The sequence below is a fragment of the Stegastes partitus genome, unplaced genomic scaffold (genome assembly GCF_000690725.1).
Source record: "Stegastes partitus isolate 25-593 unplaced genomic scaffold, Stegastes_partitus-1.0.2 Scaffold499, whole genome shotgun sequence".
Classification (NCBI taxonomy): Eukaryota; Metazoa; Chordata; class Actinopteri; family Pomacentridae; genus Stegastes; species Stegastes partitus.
This window is the reverse complement of record NW_007578230.1, coordinates 334,915-358,109: the sequence shown is the minus strand read 5'-3', so window position 1 is coordinate 358,109 and position 23,195 is coordinate 334,915. Positions and strand designations below refer to the sequence as shown.

The following is a 23,195-nucleotide window of genomic DNA, read 5'->3' as shown; positions in this document are numbered from 1 at the left end:
GGGGGCCAAAGGAGGTGCATGACTGATAAAAGAGTCAGCCGTGGGAGTCTTAGTAAACAGGTGGCAGATGTAGCAGAAACCAGCAGAGGGAGAGACGAAAGAGAAGAACAGCATAATTCGATACGAGCCCGCGGAGGGGGCAGCAGGGAGGAAAGCAGCCAACAACGAAGGAGGAATAGAGCAGATGCTACATGTAGGAGGAGGGCTGGGGGGGTCAGTAAAGTCCCTCAGTGCTGCCTCCTGTCACTTACCCATTCTGCCTTCTCTACACATGACTACGGAGAGCTTCTAGAGTACAGTACGCCTTGTCCAAATATTGACCCTGTCACACAACCTGAGAGAAAGGAGTAGCAAAGATCAGGCAGCCGCACACTGAAAGAATACTGACAAGAAAACATGTCAGCATTCAAAAGTTGAGGTTGAGCATGATTTTACAGAATAACCTGGAAGAAGACGTTCAACAAAACTTCATTTTATTTAAAATGTGCTATTTTAGGCTGCAGCAAAACATGACACATTGACATTGATTGGTAAAGAATACTGTTGACTATAAAATAATAAAGAAATGGATCTGACTTCAGTTGAAATCACAAGCGACATATGAGGTATTTTAAAACATTACAGAACAGGTGAAACATTCAGGAATTAAATACATATTTTAAAATTAAAAGCCAACCAATCTTCGCAATGATAGAAAATAAATATTGGCACTGAAGGTGCTAAATGTCCCTTAAGAGTGCAGTAATATGCTATTCCTCCATAAATACAATAAACTGTGTAAGTACACAGCAGCTTCTGATTATATGAGTAACAGTGAAATTCACTTTGTGGCTTTTCCACGATTTCTTTCAACATGCTGGCGTAGAGTAGCACTTCCAATCTTCACAGTCATCAGCAACAGCATTATCTAATAGCGTTATAACAAGTAGGGGCCACAGAGCAGAATAAATTGCAAGAGCTAATTAACACTTCATTAGCCAAGCTTGAAGACATTACTGTTGTTCTCTCTCGCATACTGCTATCGCAATACAATTACTGCTTCGTCTCCTAATGAGCTTCTCAGCTGATCCAAGCACTGCTGTGAGTATCAGCTTCCCTGCAGAGCATATGGCTTGAGGAGGCTAGCTTAGCCTTACTGGTCTATAGGCTATACTTACTTACTGTATAATATCTAATAACATGATACAGGATATTCACTATTTATGGTGCATACATGCTAAAGATGGGTTTGGCTTTTTGCTTGAACCAGTGCAAGATGAATTGTGTAATGTCCTCTGTTATTTCTTGATATCCCACATATGAGTCTCCCGTTTTTTATTGAGTGATTAGTCAAGTTAGTGTGGTTATGGCATAGCAAAGTGGCATTCTTCTAGTGTAACACAATCTTTCTGGTTGTATGTATGTGCCACGACCGATTCCGCCGTCTCAGCATTCTTCAGATGGCAGTGGCAAACAGAAAGATCTGGATGAGTGGCATGACCTTCAGAGTTGAAAGGTCGGCGAGGACAGCCTGCAGTGTGTTTGTCAAAGAAAACACAAATAAGATTTGTCATCTAAATCCACACCTCTCCTGACCAAAGCAAATCTTACCATAGCCCACCAAGCCCCTGGGAAGCCATAAAGCACACCCTCCCCCCTTTCTCAAGAGACATATTTCAAGATTTAAAAAAAGAACCACGCAGGACGACATGCATAATGATGATGCAGGATCCTTGGGAAGCGACAATCCATGCCTAAGAGTACACCGCTGCCCACCCTGTCCTTTTGGGATCGGTGGGAGATTAAATTTAGGGACCCTATCATGTTTAGAGAGAGGGTTTAATATTTCAACGCTGGGCCTGAGGTTCTAAATATAAGATAAGGAGCAGTGTGTTATGATATCTTCTCTCTACTGGGGCAGGTGGTAAATGAGCAAGCAAACACTGCTGGCCATCATCTTAGACCAGCAGATCTGCCCCATGTCGCCCCATGCGTCATATTGTAGTTTAACCCCCTCACCCTCAGGAGAAGAGGGGGTGAAAAGGGGAAAGAGTAAGGCGAGTCATTATATCAGCTACTCCTGGTTTCAGTCATATGATAGTGGGACCACCTTAGGAGAGTGGGTGCAGTATACAGTAAAGGCATGCGGCAGAATTGCGATACTAGTTACTGTAATAATGCAACATGAGTGACAGTGCAGAAGGTACCATGGGTTGTAGTCATTACTCTTCTAGTTGTTTCCTTGACAAATTTGCATGACATGAATTCAAAGTCAGTCTGCAGAAAAAGACAGCAGCTGATTTTTATCGTGGCTGAGCAGTGAATGGATTTAAGAAGAAGCCTGCTCCTTCTAAGCGGTGTTGGGAAATGGATGCAGAGGAATACTGGTGAGTGGTGGCGGGAGGGTACACAGGGCGGGGTAAGAGGGTGAGGGTCTTAAGTGTCGGGTTTTGTCAGACATGTGCATTCAGAAGACTGGGTTACTGGTACTGGCTGGTCATTAGCAGCTATTTATGTGTATGTGGGGGGATATGGACAGGACAAAGTTTCAAACACACACACACACCAGAAACCGAATGTGAGACTGACATACCTCTGCTGAAGCCAGCGACGTCACTTCCATCAGGTTCTCAGCGCGGAAGGCAAATACAGCAGCTGCTAGAACTGAAGGAGGACGAATAAGACAGTAGGAAGAAATAATAGGACAATCAAAGGAAGGAGATAAAGATAGAAAAGGATAAGAGAAGCATGACGAATGAGAAAATGTGTCTGTACAAATATCAAGGCTTGCACTGGAGTGAGTGTAATATTTGCCTACCTGCAACAACCTCCAGTGAATCATACCCAAGGATTCGATCCCAAAGAAGCAGCAGCTGATCAGTAGAAAGGTAGCCAGAAAAGGCCCGTACCATCCACTTAAAGGCTATACGCAAACTGAGGACAAAAACAGCACATCTGTTTGTAAAGAGATCTACGATAAGTCCAAACAATTCTCTGAAAACTGACTGTGGCAAATCAAATTAAATGTGTTCCCCAATCTTACCATTATATTACTTTCAAATACAACTTATTGGTATGTAAATAAACCATATCTTGTACTATGCTAATCGTTAGGTTCCTTTAAGGCTGGCAATGGTACTGTGATTTCAGTATTTCAACACAAGATGGCAGTAGCTCACAAGTATAAGGCTGCAAAAAGACTGCAACATTACAAGGATAACATCTATGTGCAGGATGTATGGAAAACAGTGTAGGACTCTATACGATAAAACAACAGCTTAACATAGAAATACAACTTTAAATTACTGATGCAAATAGAAACACACAGAGCAGAAAAAAATGTAAAAAGATGAGAAGATAGATCTTCTGCGGTCACTTGTGATGCTGCATAAAGGGCCAAGATGAAAATATGATGTGACAAGGTTGAAATGCTCTATAAAATAAAAAATAAAAAAAAGACAGTCATACTGAGCCTGATCCAAGAAAAGGAAGTTTCTTAGAAGCAGAAGAACAATTCATTCTGAATAGCAAGTTTCCATGGCAATGAAAACTGGTCATATAACACTTTCCCAGTTTATGGGAACTGTGCTTAGTTTCACCAATACTCTGTGGACTAAAATTAAAGTTACTGTTTCTTGTAGTGACTAAAAAAAAGTCCCAGAGCAGATGGTTTTTGCGTTTAGCTGCATGTTCTGTTCCAAGATTTTAGTTGAACTAAAGATGTGCAAATTACAGTGAAGGACCACAGAACATCAACACATGCACTTTCACTTTTGCAAATGCTTTGAGTAGATACATATTTAGCTTCAGCAGGTGAATGATTCTTCTAAGCCTGTCTTAAAGTAATGTTGATGACACATGATGCTGGTGAGCTACAGGACCACAAAGGCAGGAGGATAAAGTAGTGCACCGGGTACTCACGGCTGTGCACCGATCTGTCGAAGGTGGTAAAACAGCTGCGGCAGGTGAGTCTGGAGCAGCCGCTCAAACTGCAGGCACAAAGCCACTATACCCTGCAGGAGCACAACCATGTAAAGTGAAGACCGATAAACAGACGCAAACATAAAGATCGAAAAATTTTGATCTTGCAGAATCTCACCGAGGGAGAGGAGGAGATGGAGTGCAGTCGGAAGAAGTAGCGAATGTACATTTCCCTGAATACGCTGTACAGTTTGGACGGCTCATTGTACAAGAAACACAACGGTGCCACTGTGGAAAAAAAGAAAACACACACACATCAACAAAATCACACACTTTCTGTTCTATGTTGCTCATAACATTCCTTCTGGACAAGTATTGAATGTTATCCAATGAGAAAGATACTCACCATACATTGAAAATCCATGAAAAGGGATGACACCTATTGAAATGAGATTGTGACATCAGTGCATTTCCGACACATAAACATTCATCATGTTATTGATGTAGCTAAGAAACACTTATTTTAGCGTTCCATGTAAAACTTTCATGTATCTGAACCAGTAAGACAAAACATTCTACTTCTGCTGTTTATTATTCAACATGAATCTTTCCCCACTGTATGTTTTACTGTCACACAAAATAATTGAAAACTATTTCATGATGATCTTTAAACGAATATATCAAATAATGTGACGTGAATGTCAAGATGCAGGCTCACCATTGGGGGGATAAACAACAGCACTCTCCTCATCTCCTACTTTCCCTGCGAGACATATACACAACGGTATTCATTACCAAGATTTAGCGCACCATGTCTGGTTTTCTAATTACCATCCACCCATCTATAAGCACAGGCGTCTGCGTGTGAGAACATATAAGCATCACGCAAGGTCATCATAGTGAAGTGCTACTCCTCTGAGTGATGAGCTGAGGTGTGTGTAGATGTACATGTCCTTGGTGAAGGGCTCGTCATCTCACCCTGGATGTAGGATTTGGGAGGAGTGGCACTGTTGTATTTGAAGTGCTCCAAGACGGCGGTGTCTCGGGAGAAACACAACAACACCTGAGAACACACGGGGTTTGTGTTAAATACTGCTTCCAGACACACACAGACACACACATTCACTTGGATTGACTAAAAATAAGGTTAATTGATCAAAGTTCACAATGCTCAAATACCATCTGGAATACTGCAGAAACACACTCTCCCTCCTCTCTCACTCTCTTTCTTTCTGAGACATTATATGTTTTACATGTTAAACATGTAATAGTATCCTTGCCTGACGACAGGAGATAAGGCAAACAATAGCCAACACTGTTATTTGTTCTGATGCTGGTGATGGCCTTGAGTGGCCTCGCTTCCTCTTGGGTAAGATTTCTATTAAAGCAGGCCACCTAGAGCCAGCGTTGGAGGATGTAGTGAAGCAGACAGTAACCGAGCCTCGAGTGGCTCCTTGTTTCACAAAATGACCATGTAAGTAGGAGCTCTTTCCATTACAGTCCAATTTCTGTGTCTTTTTGAGAACAGATTTCATTTCCAATGTCTACTTGAGATGAATTACACCTGGGGAAAAATCATCTGTTCCGGAAAAAAACGAAACCAGCGGCAAATCATGCAAGCTCTTTAATGGGAAAATACCAAAAATGATGACAGCTGAGGACTGGAGTGTAGCATGTGTCTAGGTTGTATCCTGTTTGACCTTTGAGATTACTTGCTGGGTACAAAACGAGGGGAGCGTATCCTTGTAGTTGAAGTGTTTTCTGTTAGATAGAATGATCCAAAACCTTTTATTCATCTTTGCAAATCAGAAAAAAAGTAAGTATAATTTGGCTGATTTAATTTATTTATGTTATAGGTCAGTGTTTTGTTTTGTTTTTTTTAAAGTAAAAGTCTACAAGACGGGGCTAATCAGGTGAGAACTTATCTATTAACTGAATTTTCAGCACTGAACGCTATTTATTTGTATAAATCTAAATGAACGCACCAAAAATGGATAGAGGATAGTTTTTTCTCAACCATTTCTAGAAAACTACCCTCCACAAGTGCTCTGAAAAACATTCTATACCCGCTGCTTACATAGCTGCTTAAGAACATCTTTGTGAATACTGGCCTCCCTAAATAAAAGTGAATTCTTTCACTGCCTAGTGAGTTTACCATTAGTCAATATTGACAGGGACACTGGTGCTTTGTTCTTGATACACCTGTGTACTCAATGGTCGGCCACCAAGGAGCATGATGGGCTCGCAGCTGCTGAATAAACCAGTTGCCGTGTGTACTGTAAATACGTGTTTATCAGCCGAGTAGTGACTACCAGAGAAGCAAATAATGTCGGGTCATATCCTGGGCAGAATACGGCATGATAGATAAAGAGGAATGCCGTCATACAGGAGGACTTTTCACGAGGATAAGGAGTAGCTAGCCAGTGGGGAAAAGTAAGCGGCTAAAATTTGGGCCATAAAATCTTGTGTCCTCGTTCTAATGCCACTCTTCCATCATATACACTGATCTTATAATTGTGTTATTTCAGTGGGATGCCTACTAAACAAAGGACAATTAGGCCTCTTGTGCATTTTAGCCCACACAGTCTGCAAATAGAGATTAATATTTACAACCACGCATATTTCTGACTGATCAGAGCATTTTGTAATTAGGACTCATTTAATAGGACTTTTTACTTTTTAGCTGTACGGGTTATCAAGACATGCAACAATGATGGCTAATGTATTGTTCAATTAAAAATATAAATCCAGTCTTAATCAGTGAAAATAAACAAGGTTATTTGAAGGAGAAACAAGTTTTTATCCCCATGTCTTATCTAGCCTATCTGCTTTTTAAAAAAAATAAGATTATTTATAGAATAACAAAAAAAGTGAATCACTTGGCTCCAATTGAGTGAATATACTGAATCAACTCAGCTTCTATTCATCTCCTGCTGTAAAAAGCACAATGTATGTAAGGATAGTTCATTCGTTCATTCATCCAGCCCATCAATGTCTGTGTGATATATCTGGAACATTTTTAATGTTTACTGCACACCTGACAAGTTCCTGCCACTGGTGTTTCCTCTGAAGTAACCCATCAAATAACACTGCCCGCTGTCTGATACAACGATGATTTTTGAAATATATAAACTCACATTTTCATTGTCATATGCACAGTAAAACTTTTTTTCAAGTTCACAATAAAAGTAGTGGATGTATTAAATTGGTGTGTGAGCTCATTTGAGAGTTTGGAAACCTCCCCTCTGCTAAAAAAAAAAAAAAAAAAAGGAGATCTCATATTACTGGATAAAGTTTCACCTATGTCAAAGTGCTTACTTCTTTCAATTTATCTTAAAAAACAACTACTAGTACAGTGAATAATGACAGGAGCTGATCTGAGACAAAAGAACCCACCTGATAGAGGAAGTCTTCAAACACAAAGTAGTAGTCATCATTACTGGCGGTGAGCTTCACATCCTGTTGGGCATTTGGAATTTATTTCAAAATGATAAAAAAAAGAGATTAAATGTTCCAGCTTATCTTAACAGCTACCGTGTCAACAAGCTTACCTTATAGATAAGGTTGTCTACCAGCAGGTCATGCTGTATGACTCCAGCCTTTAGCTGTTCGTAGTGCATCACATCCTGAAATGGCAGAGACCCAAACGGTTAAAGTGAGCAATAACTTCCACAGGAGCACATCAAAATTGCAGCATGTGATTAATTAAACTGCTGACAAAATGTCAACAAAGTGTGTGTTAATCCTATCATGCAATTTTCTGGACAATTTTTTTAAATAAACATATTTCATAAAAAGGTACCCTCATTTTTGATGTAAAAAAGAAATCCTCAGCCTCTTTACGGATGTTTCTAAATCAACTTACTACATGGTCGCTGACTGTGATGACAACATGATTAAGCACAACTTTATAGAAGGGTATCGTGTTTCCGACCACATGGTTAAACTCAGACGGGCCTCCGGTTTGAGACAGGTTATCATAAATGAACCAAAGAACAGGCAACAGGGGTGGACGCAGCAATAAAAATGTCCTCTGTGACAGCTGTGAAGCACCTTGGCAATGATCAGTGCAGCGGATGTGAGAACAGAAACAGAGATGGCCGTTTTGACAGCTGAGAGAGGACACTGAAGCCACTGTGGTAATATGGATAGCATCAATGGAAGAGGTTCTGCTAAAATATGTACTTATATCTCGCTGGTATTAAGTGGAAACATGGGTTCAAAGCAGTTCACTTTCTACGCTGTATTCCTACAGAATAAAGCAGCTCTGAAATGGGACACAACACAGTGTTGAGTACAGTCTGGTAAAACTTTATCAAGTTTATCAACCAAAGATTTGATAAACTTTTCAAAGTAAACATTTGAGGGCTACAGCTATAGATGCAACAAGGCTGGATAATTAATATTTATCAAAGAGTCATTTGACTTCAGGAGTTACTCGCTTTTATTTCAAGTCTTTTCAAAATGTTTAAACGAGACACAAAATGCAGGGAATTTTGTCAAAAACAGCGATGGAATTTACTGCACTTCAGATCAAAATAAAGGTACTTCCCTGCTAGCTTCTACTTCTACTCCACTTCATCTCAGGGAAAAATATTTTGTTTGTTGCTTCACTAAATTCATGTCAGTCTATTTTATTTGACATCTGAAGTTACAAGTTACTTTACAAATCAAAATTGTTGCACACAAAATGTATGAACGACTTATCATATGGTGCTTTGTACCGTTAAAAACGATTAAATCCATCCATCCATTATCTATACACTTCTTAATCCTCACTCGGGTCGAGGGGGGCTGGAGTCTATCCCAGCTGACTCAGGGTTAAGACAGGGGACACCCTGGACAGGTCACCAGTCTATCACAGGGCTACACTTAGAGACAGACAACCAAGCGCACTCACATTCACACCTACAGACAATTTAGAATCACCAATTAACCTCAACATGTTTTTGGACTTGTGGGAGGAAGCCGGAGAACCCGGAGAGAACCCACGCTGCACGGGGAGAACATGCAAACTCTACGTAGAAACCCTGGGTGTCCTCACCGGGACGTGAATCAGCGACCTTCTTGCTGCAAGGTAACGATGCTCACCACCGAGCACCCTTGCAGCCTCAACGATTAAATCATGAACTAATTTTTCAACTGAGAAAATATTGGCAACTATTTTTCATAAACGTTTAGAGCACCTGTGATGACATTTCTGATTATTTTCACAAATTTTACAAACCTAACAACCAACCAATCAATTAATTAATTAATCAATCAATCACTAGTCCATCATGAAAACAGTTATTAGTTACAAAATAGTTTGAACTAAGCTTTAAAACAACCAACTATGACAGTAAAACCTGTTTTTATAAATCATACAATACATAGTAGTATATTATTCACTGGGCACATTTTTCTGCATTGAGTATTTTCACTTGTAATACATAAGTGCAGTTTTGTGGTAATACTTACATACTTTTACTTTGATAACATTATTCAATGCAGGACTTTTACTTGCAACAGAGTACTTTCACAGTGTGGCATGAATCTGTTTACTTAAGTAAAGAATGCAAATATGTTCTTGATCACTGCTCGAAACTCACACTGTCATTAGCCAACTCTGATTGCATAATGTGTATGCCCTCGTGGTGTCCAGAGCCATGCTAACACTCTCCAGACCTCAGTAAGTTCCCTGTAACTCTCCCTAACGAATCAATCCTCCGATCACCAGCACTGTTTTATCGACTTAGCCTCAACATGAGCCTCTGGACTCCAGCGTTTACACAGGGCTTTGCCACACAGGCAGGCAGCTGTTTGGGCTAACTATGCTAAAGCATTTGATTATCTTAACATTTGTGCTCTCTGGACAAGCCACAGCAAGCTAAGACAAATAGCACAGCAGCAAATACACAGATCATGTAGAAATTATAAGTCTGCTGCTGTTATACATCATATGTTGGCTTTTACACCACAGTGTAAATGCTCGGACATAAAATGAGTTGTGCTGGCAGGATTCTCCGCTGAAACAAACACACAAGAGGCCCCCAAAAAGTCTGGAGCTTTAGCTATGAACATAGCTGCAGCTGAAAACTTGAGCTTGTAGTAAACATGCAGTTTGGGAATCACTGCAGCTGTGTGTGCTTTACAACCAACACTGGCAGCAGCCACCAGAGTGCAACTGAACCATGCATGTGTGTGTCTGTGTATACGTATCACACAGCTGTACCTGCGGCTGGTTGGTGGAGTTGAGGATGAGGGCCCACAGGTCTGCCCGGAGCCCGGTGGAGCAGCCCTGCCTGCTGTACTGCTGCGCTGCTGCACTGTCCTGCTCCGCAACCACTAGACAAGACAGAGACAGAAAAAATGAGACTCAAGTGAGAAAGAGTGGTGAGAAGAGTAGTGAGAAGAGAGGTGTTTGCATGAAACGGCTGCTTCATTCTTTTTGAGTCTTTATGCTATGTTAAGCATCTCCTAGCTCCATCTTTTTAAAGGCATTGATCTTCTCATCGAATGCAAAGGAAAGCAAAAAGGATATTGCCTACAATGTATCCAACTCTAAGTCATTTATCAGGGAGAAATCCCCCAAAAATCACTTGTTTAAGCTTTTCAACCCTGGATTATTATTGGAAATTAAATATTTGAGGATTTTGGACTCTTAACCATACAAAACTAGCCATATTATTATTGGATCCTGAAGAAACGCTCTCTCATCTTGCCTGTACGACTGTGTATGTACAGTAAAATGACAATAAACTTGATTTGATTTGATATGAAGAAATCTGCTGTGTGCTCTGGAAAACTGTGACTGTGATAGACCAAACTATTAAGAGCTGAATACAGAAAGTAGCTGCAGAAATATCCAGTAAGTGTGATAGTAGCACTAACTGGTACAACTTCACTGTTACTGCTGCAATACAGTTTCACCATTACCTATTACCTCATGTTTGTCACTTGTGACCACTGTAAATTAAAAACCAAAGTCTCACAACCAATGACTGGAGCAGCAACAAATTGCCAACCAACCATGCAACTGACGAACATAAAACAGCATCATTGGTCGATATTTTACTTTTAATAGTTTGATCAATGGTCTCCATGAAGACTAAATTTGACTAAGTGCAACTTAGACTGGCTTCATTAGTCTGGCAATTCTACCAGGTATTTGAAAAATAAGATAAATTTGCAATTTATTAAAGTCTCTTCCACGGAAATTCCATGTGGAGAAAAGCAATCAAAATACTTCAGTACCTCATCAATCATTGGAAGGGTAACATAGTTGGCTGTTACTGAAGCAGAGAGAGCGCAGGAGCATTTAGTAATTCAATCACCACTCACTTAGCAGTCTGTTTGTGTGATTTATTTATTTATGTTATTATTATTCTTTCTTCCTGTTGTGAACTTTACCATACTTCTTTATTGTGACTGCCTTTTGTTGCTAACTTGATTAATTTGACTAATTTGGTATATTTCTATTTCACAGAGTTTATTCATTTTAGTTCACTGGACAGCGTAATCTGTAAAGGCCACAGTGGTTTAATTTGTGTCTAAGAGAGAAAGAGAGCAATATGTTGCACATGTTGCCTGCAAATAAACAGTTTTCAATTCACAATACTTTCCCCATCTCTTAAATTTGAGCTGTGATATTAGAGGGTGACAGTCTGTTACATGAGTAATACCCTACCAACGCTGACAAAAAAAAATAAAAAGTCACTTTTAATGACACACGTAAAGCATAAAAGAAGTTTTTAATGCATCTGTATGTTGTCTTCAAATCTCAGTTATTGATTTCCTTAATTGCCAAAACTCATCTTTGGTGTCAGACCTGAAAAAAAAAACATATCAAGCAACCCCTCCTACATATACAATGTGGTTACAAATAATTCAATAAATAATGCTTTTAAATAATAAACCCTGTGATCAGTATCAGGAGGTTTTGCTTCCACAGATCGGCCCAAAAAGTCCTGATTGGAGCTCTCTAACATTAGAAGCCGTGTGATTTTCCTGCAGAATGACAAACTACGTAGGAACATATTCGAGCCTGGTCATCCGCTGGGAAAGTGACCACCTGCACATTTTGAATGTCCGCATGGCAACAAACAGTTAAACTCTGAAATCTCCAAGAAAACCTGGAATGTTTTCAATTAGTACAAATAATGAGGACTCTGGTGCATCCAAAAAACAGTAAGATAAAACAGGGAAAGTAGCACAAATATGTTGATTTAAAATTATGATGCCGATTACAGTAAAGGAGCTGGAGCGTGGTGAATTTTATTGTATCCCTCTGAAAATGTATGAACAGAAAAAATCATAACACAGGCCTTTCCATAATGGTGATGACTACATAACGCTCCAAAAAACGCTCAGCACATGCTGGAGACGCACTCCTCAGCTTTGCCATTCTATCCTAAATCTCCGCCCTGACAGTCGCCAAAAACACAAAGTCCTTGACTTAAGGTGCTGGCCAGTCATAACATAAACGAACACACTCCTTGCCTCTTAAATTTCCTATTTGGGTGCACTTAACTCTTGGCCTGAATTACAACTTGAAGCTCAGGAGCCAACATACAGCCAACCCCGGGTGAAATAGTGGTCAGAGGCCGCGTGGCTGTGTATATAAAATACAGCCTGTGTTTTAAGGCTCTTGGCGATTGATGTCTGATTGGTGTCCATAATGAGGTTGAGGTTTACACTGGGTTCATAGCAGAGCAATGAGATAACAGTTTGAGTGTCCTTCTTACCGATTACGGCACCTGAGAGGGCGAAGAGTAGCAGTTATTAATGGCAGGAGCTGACGTTAGGGATTTTCTGTTCAGATGTGGTGGTCAGTGACTGAGCCAAACGAATACTTTCTGCTACTTTCTCTGCACTTTGCTGTCTGACTTGATTTACCAGCGCCTATTTTCAGGTTTTATAAATGGGTCGCAAAGGATATAATTAGATTTTTTTTATAAAAATGTCCAGACTAAAAATGTAAAAATAAAAACAGAATATGTGCTGGTCTAATTTAAGTACAAGTATAAAACCCAACACAAACTCAAGGCTGCAACTGTATCCTTACGTTGCTGTAATTAATATCAAGAAAAAGCAAATCACTACTGACTGGATGAATAATAACTGTGGTCAGTAATAAATAAAGACAAAGTAATGATACTTCTGGTTGCCTCTGGAGATTTTCTTTCCAAGATGTAAACATTGGATCTCTCATAAGCTGGATCTCTGCAATACCTCAGTTAAAAAATAGAAAAAGAGCAAACCATTTTCAGGAAGAAATGAGAGATAAAATCTAGTAAACTACTTACCCTTTTTCCCGATTTGAACGTACTCGCTTTCAAACAAGTCTGCACAAGGATAAGAAGGAATGAACATGACAGATTCATCAGTAATGATCTGGTAGTGGCTTTGTTTTTCAAACTAATGTTATCTGTTTGATTTACAAGCACAGCAACGGTGGACACGATTCTATTTAAAGACCGAACACCAAACTGTAACAATGTCAATATCTGGACTTCACAGACATGTTGTTTGAGAAATCCCAGACAGCCATGTGGCACAACGGGGGAGCAAGGGCTGATATGAGGGCAGTGCGGTTTATAGACCATTAAACTCTTCTGTTCATTAGGTAAACACATTTGTCTGAGAGTATTTCTGACCGATAACTACTCGAGGTGGGTTTATATCTAGTATTAAAAAGGTTCTGAATGAGTAGTATATACAATGATCACACAAACTATTTATTTAATAGGATTAAAAAAGGCTCTCCAAAAGGTTATAAACTGTAAAAGGATTCTTAAGTTACCAAATGGCTAAACTAGTATCATAAATACACAAAGTTATTCTTTGCTGGAGTCAGAAAACAGGATCGACGTCACTCTCATGTTTATATAAAACATACAAAGGTACAAGCACCAACAATTTCCATTACTTTTTTTTATCATGGTTACCAAAAAGGCTCCAGGAAGTTACTGCACCGTGTCATTATATAGTTTTAATGGTGGAAGTTTTGTTCAGATTACACAAACAAGATATTCCATCTTATATTTTTAGGTGTTGTGGAGCATTTTCAACGTCAACATCACATTCATTTATTTGTAACGAGCCCAACTTGTGATCATACTTACCGTCTGATCAACTGTGCAGCTCTAGTATCGATCTTCTCAGCCTACTCTTTGTCAAATGAGTGAGTTTCTTTAACTGACATAATTCATGATGAAGTGTTTTTGCATTTTTTGTGAATACCTGGATGGATGTGTGCATGGTCGTCAATCCCCAGCTGCCCAGTGGTCAGATTCAGCTCGGAGTAGGCCCGTCTCTGAGAGGGTAACGCAAAAAACACCAAAACACACACACCGATTTTAAATGGAACTTTTCCTGGGTCCACTTAATAAAAAGCACAAAAAAGGAACCATAAAAGCAAAAAAACCCTACAGAATGAACATATAAATTAAATAATTTAATGGCAGTGTCTATGATTTAGCATATGTGAGCATGTATATATAAATTCGCATGCTTGTGCATACTAAAGCACACTTGTGTTTATTCAACCCAGAAAGAGAGGAAGGTCAATAATAGTCAGATATGATCAGTTGGAATAGTTATATGTGGGTCATCAGACAGGTCCTAAGCTTGTATTTGAAATTCACAAGAGAATGGACTGACATACTATTTGTTAAATAGCTGAATCCTCTTATATCCCTGTTCAATACCTGCAGACACATATTTCACAGCAAACTAGTCTGCTACACACATCCCTACCAGCTGTGGGATGTCTCTGACGTTGAGAGGGACCTGGATGAGACCCCAGTGGCTCCTGGTGCTGACGTCCTCGCTGCTGTCATGGTTGGGGTTCCGCAAACTAATTAAAACCTGGTCAGACAGCAATAAAGACGCATAATGGAGTTCTATTCTAGCTCTTCATTAATACAAATGCCAAACACCACAGTTGAGAACAAAAGTTTACACACACTTGTAAAGATCATTTATATCACAGTTTCCAATGAGGGAGGCTGCCGTGCAAGAAGGAAGCTCTTCCCTTTAGAAGCAGCACCTTCTGGGTCGACTGAAGTTTGCTGCTGATCACATGGACAAAGAAAAAGACCTCTGGAGGAAAGTTCTGTGATCAGATGACACAAAAATTAAGCTATTTAGACATAAGAACACCATATCTACCTAAAATTTTAATTTCTAAAATTTTCAACAATTTCCCTAAGGTTTACACCGAAGGGATCAATAAAGTTTTATTCTATTTTATTCTATTCTATTCTAAAATCATCAGCCAGAAGGTTAGATTGTGGACCCAGTCGGGTGTTCTAATAAGACAATGACCCCAAACACACATTAAAAGTGGTAAAGAAATGGCAACTAGAAGCAAGAGACATGTAGCCAAATGTTAGAATTGCTGTATGTATATTTTTGACCCAGCTGATGTTGTCATATTTCTGGAAGACCTGCAGTAATGCTATGAAAGAACCAAAACACATGACTGGTTTTGGTGATAAAAGTGGATTTGTTTGCATTGTTCCATCATAGAAAATTAGGAGTGACAGGATCATTGGACTCTAAATACTGCCAAGATATGAAAGGTCTTTACAAGTGTATGGAAACATATGTTTACAACTTTTTGTGCAGCAATTGATCTGCTTACCTCCAGAAAGTCTTTAGGCGCATAGACAGGCCTAAAGCGGCTTAAATCTGCAAAGATATGAACACATAAACAATCTTGGTGACACACTGATTAATAGTACTACTTCCACAGAAAAGTTTGCCACCTGACGCATGAACACAGTGTTTAAATATACAGTTTTCAGAACAGGTTTAACAGCTGCAAAATCTAGACTATACAAATGCATCCAGCCATGAAGCCAATTTCATCAACTTTCCTTTGAATGTTTTTTGCGCAACCAGAGTTGGCAGCGTTTCACAAAAGTCAAAGGGACAGTACAGAGCAGCTGCAGCCGGCTTTAAGTAGGACTTCCATCTACCGTCTTCATAGCACGTCTGTAAATTTAAAGTAGTGTGTCCTCGCCAGGACGAGGGCACATAGAGGCTTTGGACGGAAGGAGGGGTGCTGCTCGTTATCGTGGCTCCGTACAAGGAGTCTGGACAGCTTCTATATTCACAGTCCAAAGTGTTTACAGGCAGCAGACGGCACATCCTAAATGTTATTATACGCCGTTGAGCTGTGATAGCACTGTTAGGACATGAGATTAGCTTGTTCCTTGTAAACGTACTGCCATGAGGTGAAAATGGTTGGTTCATTGAGATCCAATAACAGAGAATTTCATAGTGAGTTATGAGATGCGTCTTCTGGAACTATGTGCTAACAAACACTATTTTTAACAATAAAAATACATTTGTTTTTCATGTTTGAGCTACAATCTGTGATTCCATATTGTTCTGTCTTATATATTATTCAGATGTTGCAGAGGTAAGCCTGGTCCCTAAGAGAGCCTTCCCTGGATAAATACAGCTTAAAAAGCAAACATGGGGCTGAGACCCTGAGATCTGGTTTAGGATGTGTTAAGCTGATGTTAAATACACCAGCGCCTAGACACATCAACACTAATCTTTCATAAAAGGCAGACTGCTCGGGGCCAAACCGCTGGGTAATGTCTCGAGACCTGGTTCATCTGTGCCCATCTCGTTCCATTTGTTGGTGAGCTCCTTCTGCTCCACTGCAGGCCTCTGTGGAGTGGGAGGAAAGAAACAATTTCAACAAACAAATGCCATACAGCCAGAAGGAAAACCGATCTTAAAAATGTCACATCGGAACTTGTGGTTCTTTAGTCATAAATACAATCGTGTGAGCGCAGAACCAAATGATAAAACTGATGCGCTGATTCCAAACAAAACAGTCTGGCTAGCATCCGTTTCAAAGTCATAGAATTGTTGCTAAACAGGGCTCAACCAGCTGTGTGCCAACGTGAGACTTGGCCACAGCTCAGAGCTTCAGTCAGCTGAGGGTTAAACTAACACAAGAACACTAACACATGGGAAAAATGCAGTATTATGAGGGCACTAGAATAAATATTGCAAGTGAGCCCAATTTATTATCTGTTGTAATTGTGCTACATTAGTTGTGATTGACAATATTTTAGTTACCATGCGAGCCAAAGGCACTCCAAGCTCTGTGCTCATGCTGTTCAGGCTTTTGAGGACACGCTTTTCCCAGCTGGCCTGTGTGAGAGAGCACACACACTCATTTGTCGTCATGTTACAAATAACTAAGGGATTAAAAAAAAAAAAAAGACAGGCTCTGAATTTGGCAAGCGACAAAGATAAGACTCAGAGAGGTAGAAGACGCACAAGTGAGGAGTGACGGAGATAAGAGCAGACAGACTGACCTGTGCCTTGCGCATGTAGGCCAGTGGCTCTTTGAGATGCTCTGGAGGAGCTGTGGGATGGCTCGGGGGCAGCTGGCTGGAATAAGCAAATGCAAGAGTGTGGGCGAGGTGCGTTACAGTACAATAACGGAAGGGCTGAAAAAGGAAATACATAAAAATGCCACTGTGTTTTTACTAAAAGACTGACAGCTTTGAGAAATTAAAGCCAATGAAGGCACAAACAACAGAAAAAAAGTGCTCAGAAGAAGGAAGCTGTCAAACAAAAAAGTTTTTGCAGTCAGCCACCAACGGTGCTCTACAAATAGATGAGTCAGAGTATATCTCTAGCAGATGCAGCAATTGTCTAATGTCTTTTTCCCACTAAGCATATTGGCGCATACTGAATGACTCAAAGTCCCGGTGCGTTAAACAGCATTCAACTTAATCTAAACACCTATAAGAGCACGTAGGGCTTGCTAACTGGCCATAGGAAGGAGGCAATAGTCGTAGTTATATGTCATCCTTTAAAAGCGAAGCATTAAGGGTCCTATGTTTCAGTCTGAGCTGAAAAGCGAGCAAGGAGGGTACGCTGCCATTAAAGATAATCGTGTGTAGTGCTCTGTTTAAAAGCTGTTTATTGAAGAACAAAGAGGTTTCCAATTGTTTAGCTGGAAAATTCTAATAAAGAGCTCAGCTACAAGAACACATAAATCCAGGTTATTGCAAAAGGCCTATCAGTGTTTTTGGAAAAAATAATAAAAGTAAACATGTGAAACCAATAATACTGACAGGGGAAAGGGACAGAACATTTGCTGCAGGGCAGGGCAACAAGTCCATGTGCATGTGTACATTTCTCTGTGTGTCTCTGAACAATGCGTAAAGCGTAAATACCTGGAACCACAATAATTCAGGAAGAAAATGATCTGTAATCCCGACACGTCGACACAAGCTGCACATTTAGCGAGTGTGTCTGAATCTTTGTCCTATTTGTCAGATACATCTCCCTGACTGGAAATAAGTGCTCTTATATGGAAATAATCAAGACGAAAACACTTGACATGTGACATCGCTGTATTTCTATCAGGTGGAATGTTTGTGTAGTAAAATGCATGCAGCTACACACAAGCGATCATACTTGACAATGTGGATAAATCAAATTTAACAATCACATTACGTGCATGTCAAGGTTATTTTAGTAGTTTCAAGCTATTTATTGGATACAGTTATGCATGTTTGGATCACCTGGTGGGCCTCATAGCTTCTTCACATTATTAAGTGAAATCTAATGTAATCCAATACAACAGCTCATATTTTAGAAAGACTGCATTGCCCAAAGTGGAAACACAATGTGGCAAAAGTGAATACACATGTGTTCATACAGGTCAGAACATCTGCTATCACTGAGGCAAATTTGAGTACACCTGTGATTAGCTTATTTGCATTCACATGGTTATAAAATGACACTACAGCTTCCTCAGTTTTGGACCTATGGGTTGTGTCTATCTGCATGTCTAAGGCTCTACGTGGAAAGCAACTGCCAACTGAGAAAAACTGGGGAAAGAAAACAATTGTGAGAGTTCACAAAGATGGAAAAGCATGCAGGAAGATTGATGGCCTACTAAAAATGAGCAAAATACCGTGGCAGCAGTAATCAGGAGGTATAGTACGAGCCATAATACCCGAGCCACAGCGCCCGTCCTCCTAACATGGCACCACAGACTGAACACTATTTGCACAAAGTAGCTCTGAAAAACAAGCAGGCCAGGGCTTTAGACTTGGCACAGGGTAATTAATGGAAATCAGGGTTTCTGTGACAGCTCAGATAGTGTGAAGGACATTGCGTCACATCAACCTATATGGACAGCATCCAAGGAAAAACAAGAAAAACAACCATGCTCGCTCTTTGGCAGAAAACTGCAAGCTTACATGCTTTGATCAGATGAAACCAAGGTACATTTGTTCAACTCAAACGGATTCCAGCATGTTTGGCGTGAACCAAAGTGATCGCATAGTCCTGGCAAATAAACACAGAGGCGGGAAAGTGGTGATATGAGGCTGCATGACTACAAAAGGTGTTGGGGAGATGTCATTCAGAGATGACACCATTAATGTTTGTGGATGGACCAAAATACTGGCTGACAAGATGAGTCCCAGTCTGAGGAAACTTGGCTGAAGAAGAATATTCCATTATAACAATCCAAAAAACACTAATAAAATCACACAGGAGTTTCTACAGAAGAAGAAAGTGACAACGATGACCTGGCCAAGTATGCCGCCTGACTTGAATCCAAAAGAACACTTCAGGGGTATTAAAAAGAGAAAGAAGAGCAACACAACACCTCCAGAAAAGAACAAAACATAGTCTCCAAAGAATGACAGAACATCTCTCCAGATATTTGCACCACATTGGTATCCTCCATGCTGAAAAGGCTCGAGTCTGTCATCAAAAATCAGGGTGGACATATGAAGTACTGACTTCTGTTGCACTGAGTTCTTACTGTTGAGTCTACATTTTTAATATAGTAAATCTGAAGTCTTAGGTGGGATTCATCCCACCACAAAGTGTCTGGATTGCATTATGTCAAGAAATCCATCCATCCATTATCTACACACCTCTTAATCCTCACTAGGGTCATGGGGGGCTGGAGTCTATCACAGATGACTCAGGGTGGAGGCAGGGGACACCTTGGACAGGTCACTAGTCTATCACAGGGCTACACTTAGAGACAGACAACCAAGCACACTCACATTCACACCTACGGACAATTTAGAATCACCAATTAACCTCAACATGTTTTTGGACTGTGTGGGAGGAAGCCGGAGAACCCGGAGAGAACCCACGCTGCACGGGGAGAACATGTAAACTCCACACAGAAAGATCCCGGGTGTCCTCATCGGGACGTGAACCGGTGACCTTCTTGCTGCGAGGCAACAGTGCTAACCACCAAGCCACCTTGCAGCCCACGTCGAGAAATATTCCTCGTATTTTTCCCCCTTCATGTATGTTAATGGGGTGGACAAAATATAAGGAACATTTTTAGGTGACCTGACTTAAATTGAGTGCAGTCAAGTACACCACCCACTATGACCTCAATAGTACACACAAAGTACAATAATCACCTTTCTGACAATGTCAACAAAAAGTGTAAATGTAGAAGCTACACAAACATAGAACGAATGGCAGAGCTGTTGTATTAGATTGTTTTAATACGACTGGTGTGCCTAATAGTTTGTGTCTGTGGTTTACAATATGTTCTGCATTTTTGTTGTTTTAGTGTTTAAAATGACAGGACAGAGCACTCGCTTATCGTTTAACATAAGTGTCACAAAAATGGAATCTTTAGGTTGGTTATTTGTTTTGTATGTTATTTTTGCAAATAAATTTTGTATTTACCCCCAAAAAAGGACTTTGTGATTACAAGTGTGATAGCAATATGGCAAAAAATATATTATTTTCCCCTGTCTATCAAATTAAACACCTGCCACTAATATAAGGGGACATTTAAACATTCTCCAAGCTTTATGAGTAATGCAAGTATGCAGGTTTCATCTGAGTGTCTCCTGAAAAACACAGGAATACATGTATAGTTACATTATAGAATACTTAGAATTTTCTGCATCATTTGCAGTATTAACTGATGTCATTTAGGTCTATTCAATAAGTGTGTCTGCTAATGCTAGATGTCACTTACATATGCAGTTCTCTGTACACTGCATTCTGTAGCTTTCTTTCCCAGCCTGAAAAACAATGACATATGTTGTTAGTACTCCATAAAAAGAAAAAGAAAAAGAAATAGAAAAAATGTAATTTTGCCATATTGGAAAGTGGGTTATTGCAGTGTGTGTGTGTGTGTGTGTGTAGCAGAAGCTAACACTGTGATGCCCACCTGACGTTTTGAGGAAGCTGCGTACGTCCTCTCTCAGAGACTCCAATTTTATCTCAGGTTGATGTAAACACTCCTAAAAACAGTTGGGAGAGGAAAGAAGTGACGTTGGACATTTAATAAGTTACTGTACCTAAGGGTAAACCAGTCGAGACATGTACCCGCTGAGGCACTTTGTGACTGCCAGCAGCCTGCTCCGCATCGTTAGCCACATGCTAACTTACTTTGGCTTGTCTCTCTATCTGAGAGTGTAAATGACTTCCTTTGAGCCGCTGGACGATGTGAGCGATGGTCAGAGACAACTCGGTGCCTTCGTCCATCCTGTCCGTCAAAGCTGCTTTGGTTCTGGCACGGCACGGTTCGGTTCGGTGTACTGTAGCTGCTCTGTCAGCATCCAGAGACGCAGCAGCAGCCGCCCCCCCGCAGAGGTTACTTAGCAACTGAGGACGGGCTGCGTGTGTGCGAGAGAAACGCGAAATGAGAAACAAGAGCGCCGATACTTTGGTTCCGACCCTAGAAACAGGTTCCGAGGGGATTTTAGAAGAATGTCAAGGGGTGGTAAATTTAGACTGTTTTCCCATATAAAATACTGCTTATGAATATTAATACAGTTGTAAATAATAATAATAATTTATCAAGTGTGAAACTCCAGCTCACGTGTACATGTGCTGCAGACTATGGACATATGTGGCTTTTCCTGATGATAAATGCACATTATGTGACCACATATGATTAGTTGTGTGTGAACCAATCTCACAATTTGTAATAAATGACATAATGACAAGTGTAAACATACATGAAAGCACAGCTAGCTTCAGCTTTGTTTTGCGGTACCTGTGCTTGACATGTCAGTTTGGCCAAATCAAGTTAAGGCCCCATCATCCATATAGCACATTTAAAACTGTTTAACAATTTATTTATTAACGTAAAGATACTACAATGTTATACAAATTTACGCAACTAATTCAAGGCTTATGCCCTCCATTATTATATACAAATAAAATGAACCTGACTAACTGAAGTGTTGAGATTTACTATATTACACACTCTGCCAGAACACCAGACTAAGTTAAGACCCTTCACAATTATACATGGAACACACAATGAATCCAAAGTTTCCTACGAGAAAGTGTATTGGCAACAGTGCAGAGGAAAACCTTTAACCTCCAGCAGAACCAGGTTTGGTGAAAGCACCCATCTGCCTAGACCAGTTAGGTTGAGGGTAGAAAAAAAAGTCAAGAGAAAACCTGAGAACTTATACATTGGAATGTACATTTCATGCTACATTTAAAAGTTCAATATTACACTGTTTACTACCAAACAATAAAGCAGTTCTACTAGCTTCATCTCAATTAACTTCCATCTTAAAAGCATAAGAGCTGATTACACTATAATGCACTGATATTGATCATGTATGTTGTATAATAATAGAGACTCCCTTAACATGGAAGATTTTACACAAAACTGCATTTTTACTTTTGATACTTTAAGAACATTTTGTCAATAATGCTTATACGAGTTGAATGCAGTTCATGTAATAAAGTCATTTTAAACTCTGTCAGGCTGTTGCTATCATGCTCAACATACTTTAAATGTGGATTGCTGTTTCACATGTTTCATGCCAGTTTTCATTTGATTGTAATTTGCATTTGCCAGCCACTTTGGCCTTTAAAAGTGCTCTATATAAATACATTTTAAGACTTCACTATAAAATGCCCATGTGATAAATCACGGTACAGGTACATGTGAATTCTGGACATGCATGACTTTCACTCGCTTTTTTAAAAATTTGTTTCCTTATTATTTCTTCCCAATTCGCTGCATCTTTATACTTGCAGAAACTGCACCGTCCAAAATACAACAAAGCCAGTTAACTGTTGTAACCTGTGTATTATTTGTCTGTAGTTTCCAATTAGTGTTTTGTACAGTAATAGGTCTCCTTTAACTGAACTAAATGGGGTCTGTTTTATTTTGTAATGTTTCACTGTGAAGTGAATTTATTTTTGTCATAAAAGGCCAAAGAGCTCCTGTGTTTGATCAGCCTTAAATAATAGCAGGTTACATCAGGGCTGAAAATATCACCAACTGCTTCTCCCACATGTGA

At 39.9% G+C, this 23,195-nt stretch overlaps 2 protein-coding genes across 2 annotated transcripts in view; both read right to left on the bottom strand.

Annotated features, from left to right (window-relative positions):
• stim2b (stromal interaction molecule 2b) overlaps window positions 1–2,774 on the bottom strand; it is a 52,060-nt gene extending 49,286 nt beyond the window's left edge. Inside the window, exon 1 of the mRNA XM_008287422.1 lies at window positions 2,573–2,774. The gene's annotated coding sequence lies outside the window, so the exon portion shown is untranslated. The remainder of the gene's footprint in view (window positions 1–2,572) is intronic.
• tbc1d19 (TBC1 domain family, member 19) lies at window positions 457–22,294 on the bottom strand. Its single transcript, XM_008287424.1, has 21 exons — window positions 21,316–22,294; window positions 21,095–21,167; window positions 20,900–20,945; window positions 17,229–17,304; window positions 16,987–17,061; window positions 16,506–16,569; window positions 15,530–15,576; window positions 14,641–14,751; window positions 14,125–14,197; window positions 13,188–13,226; window positions 10,115–10,227; window positions 7,452–7,526; window positions 7,297–7,359; window positions 4,879–4,963; window positions 4,619–4,663; window positions 4,307–4,339; window positions 4,079–4,188; window positions 3,901–3,992; window positions 2,798–2,913; window positions 2,573–2,643; window positions 457–1,510 (listed from the first exon to the last, which is right to left on the bottom strand). Exons 1-21 carry the CDS (start codon window positions 21,409–21,411, stop codon window positions 1,436–1,438), a joined length of 1,578 nt encoding a protein of 525 aa, XP_008285646.1. The 5' UTR covers window positions 21,412–22,294; the 3' UTR covers window positions 457–1,435.
• Window positions 22,295–23,195: the final 901 nt, after the last annotated feature.

Bases quoted from the DNA above. Each gene is read 5' to 3' on its own strand.
- tbc1d19 (XM_008287424.1), bottom strand. From the start codon at position 21,411: ATGGACGAAGGCACCGAGTTGTCTCTGACCATCGCTCACATCGTCCAG. The intron at 17,062-17,228 runs GTCAGTCTGTCT...TCTCTCACACAG, and splicing joins CCTACATGCGCAAGGCACAG to GCCAGCTGGGAAAAGCGTGT. The intron at 13,227-14,124 runs GTATTCACAAAA...ATCCTTGTGCAG, and splicing joins CCATGCACACATCCATCCAG to ACTTGTTTGAAAGCGAGTAC.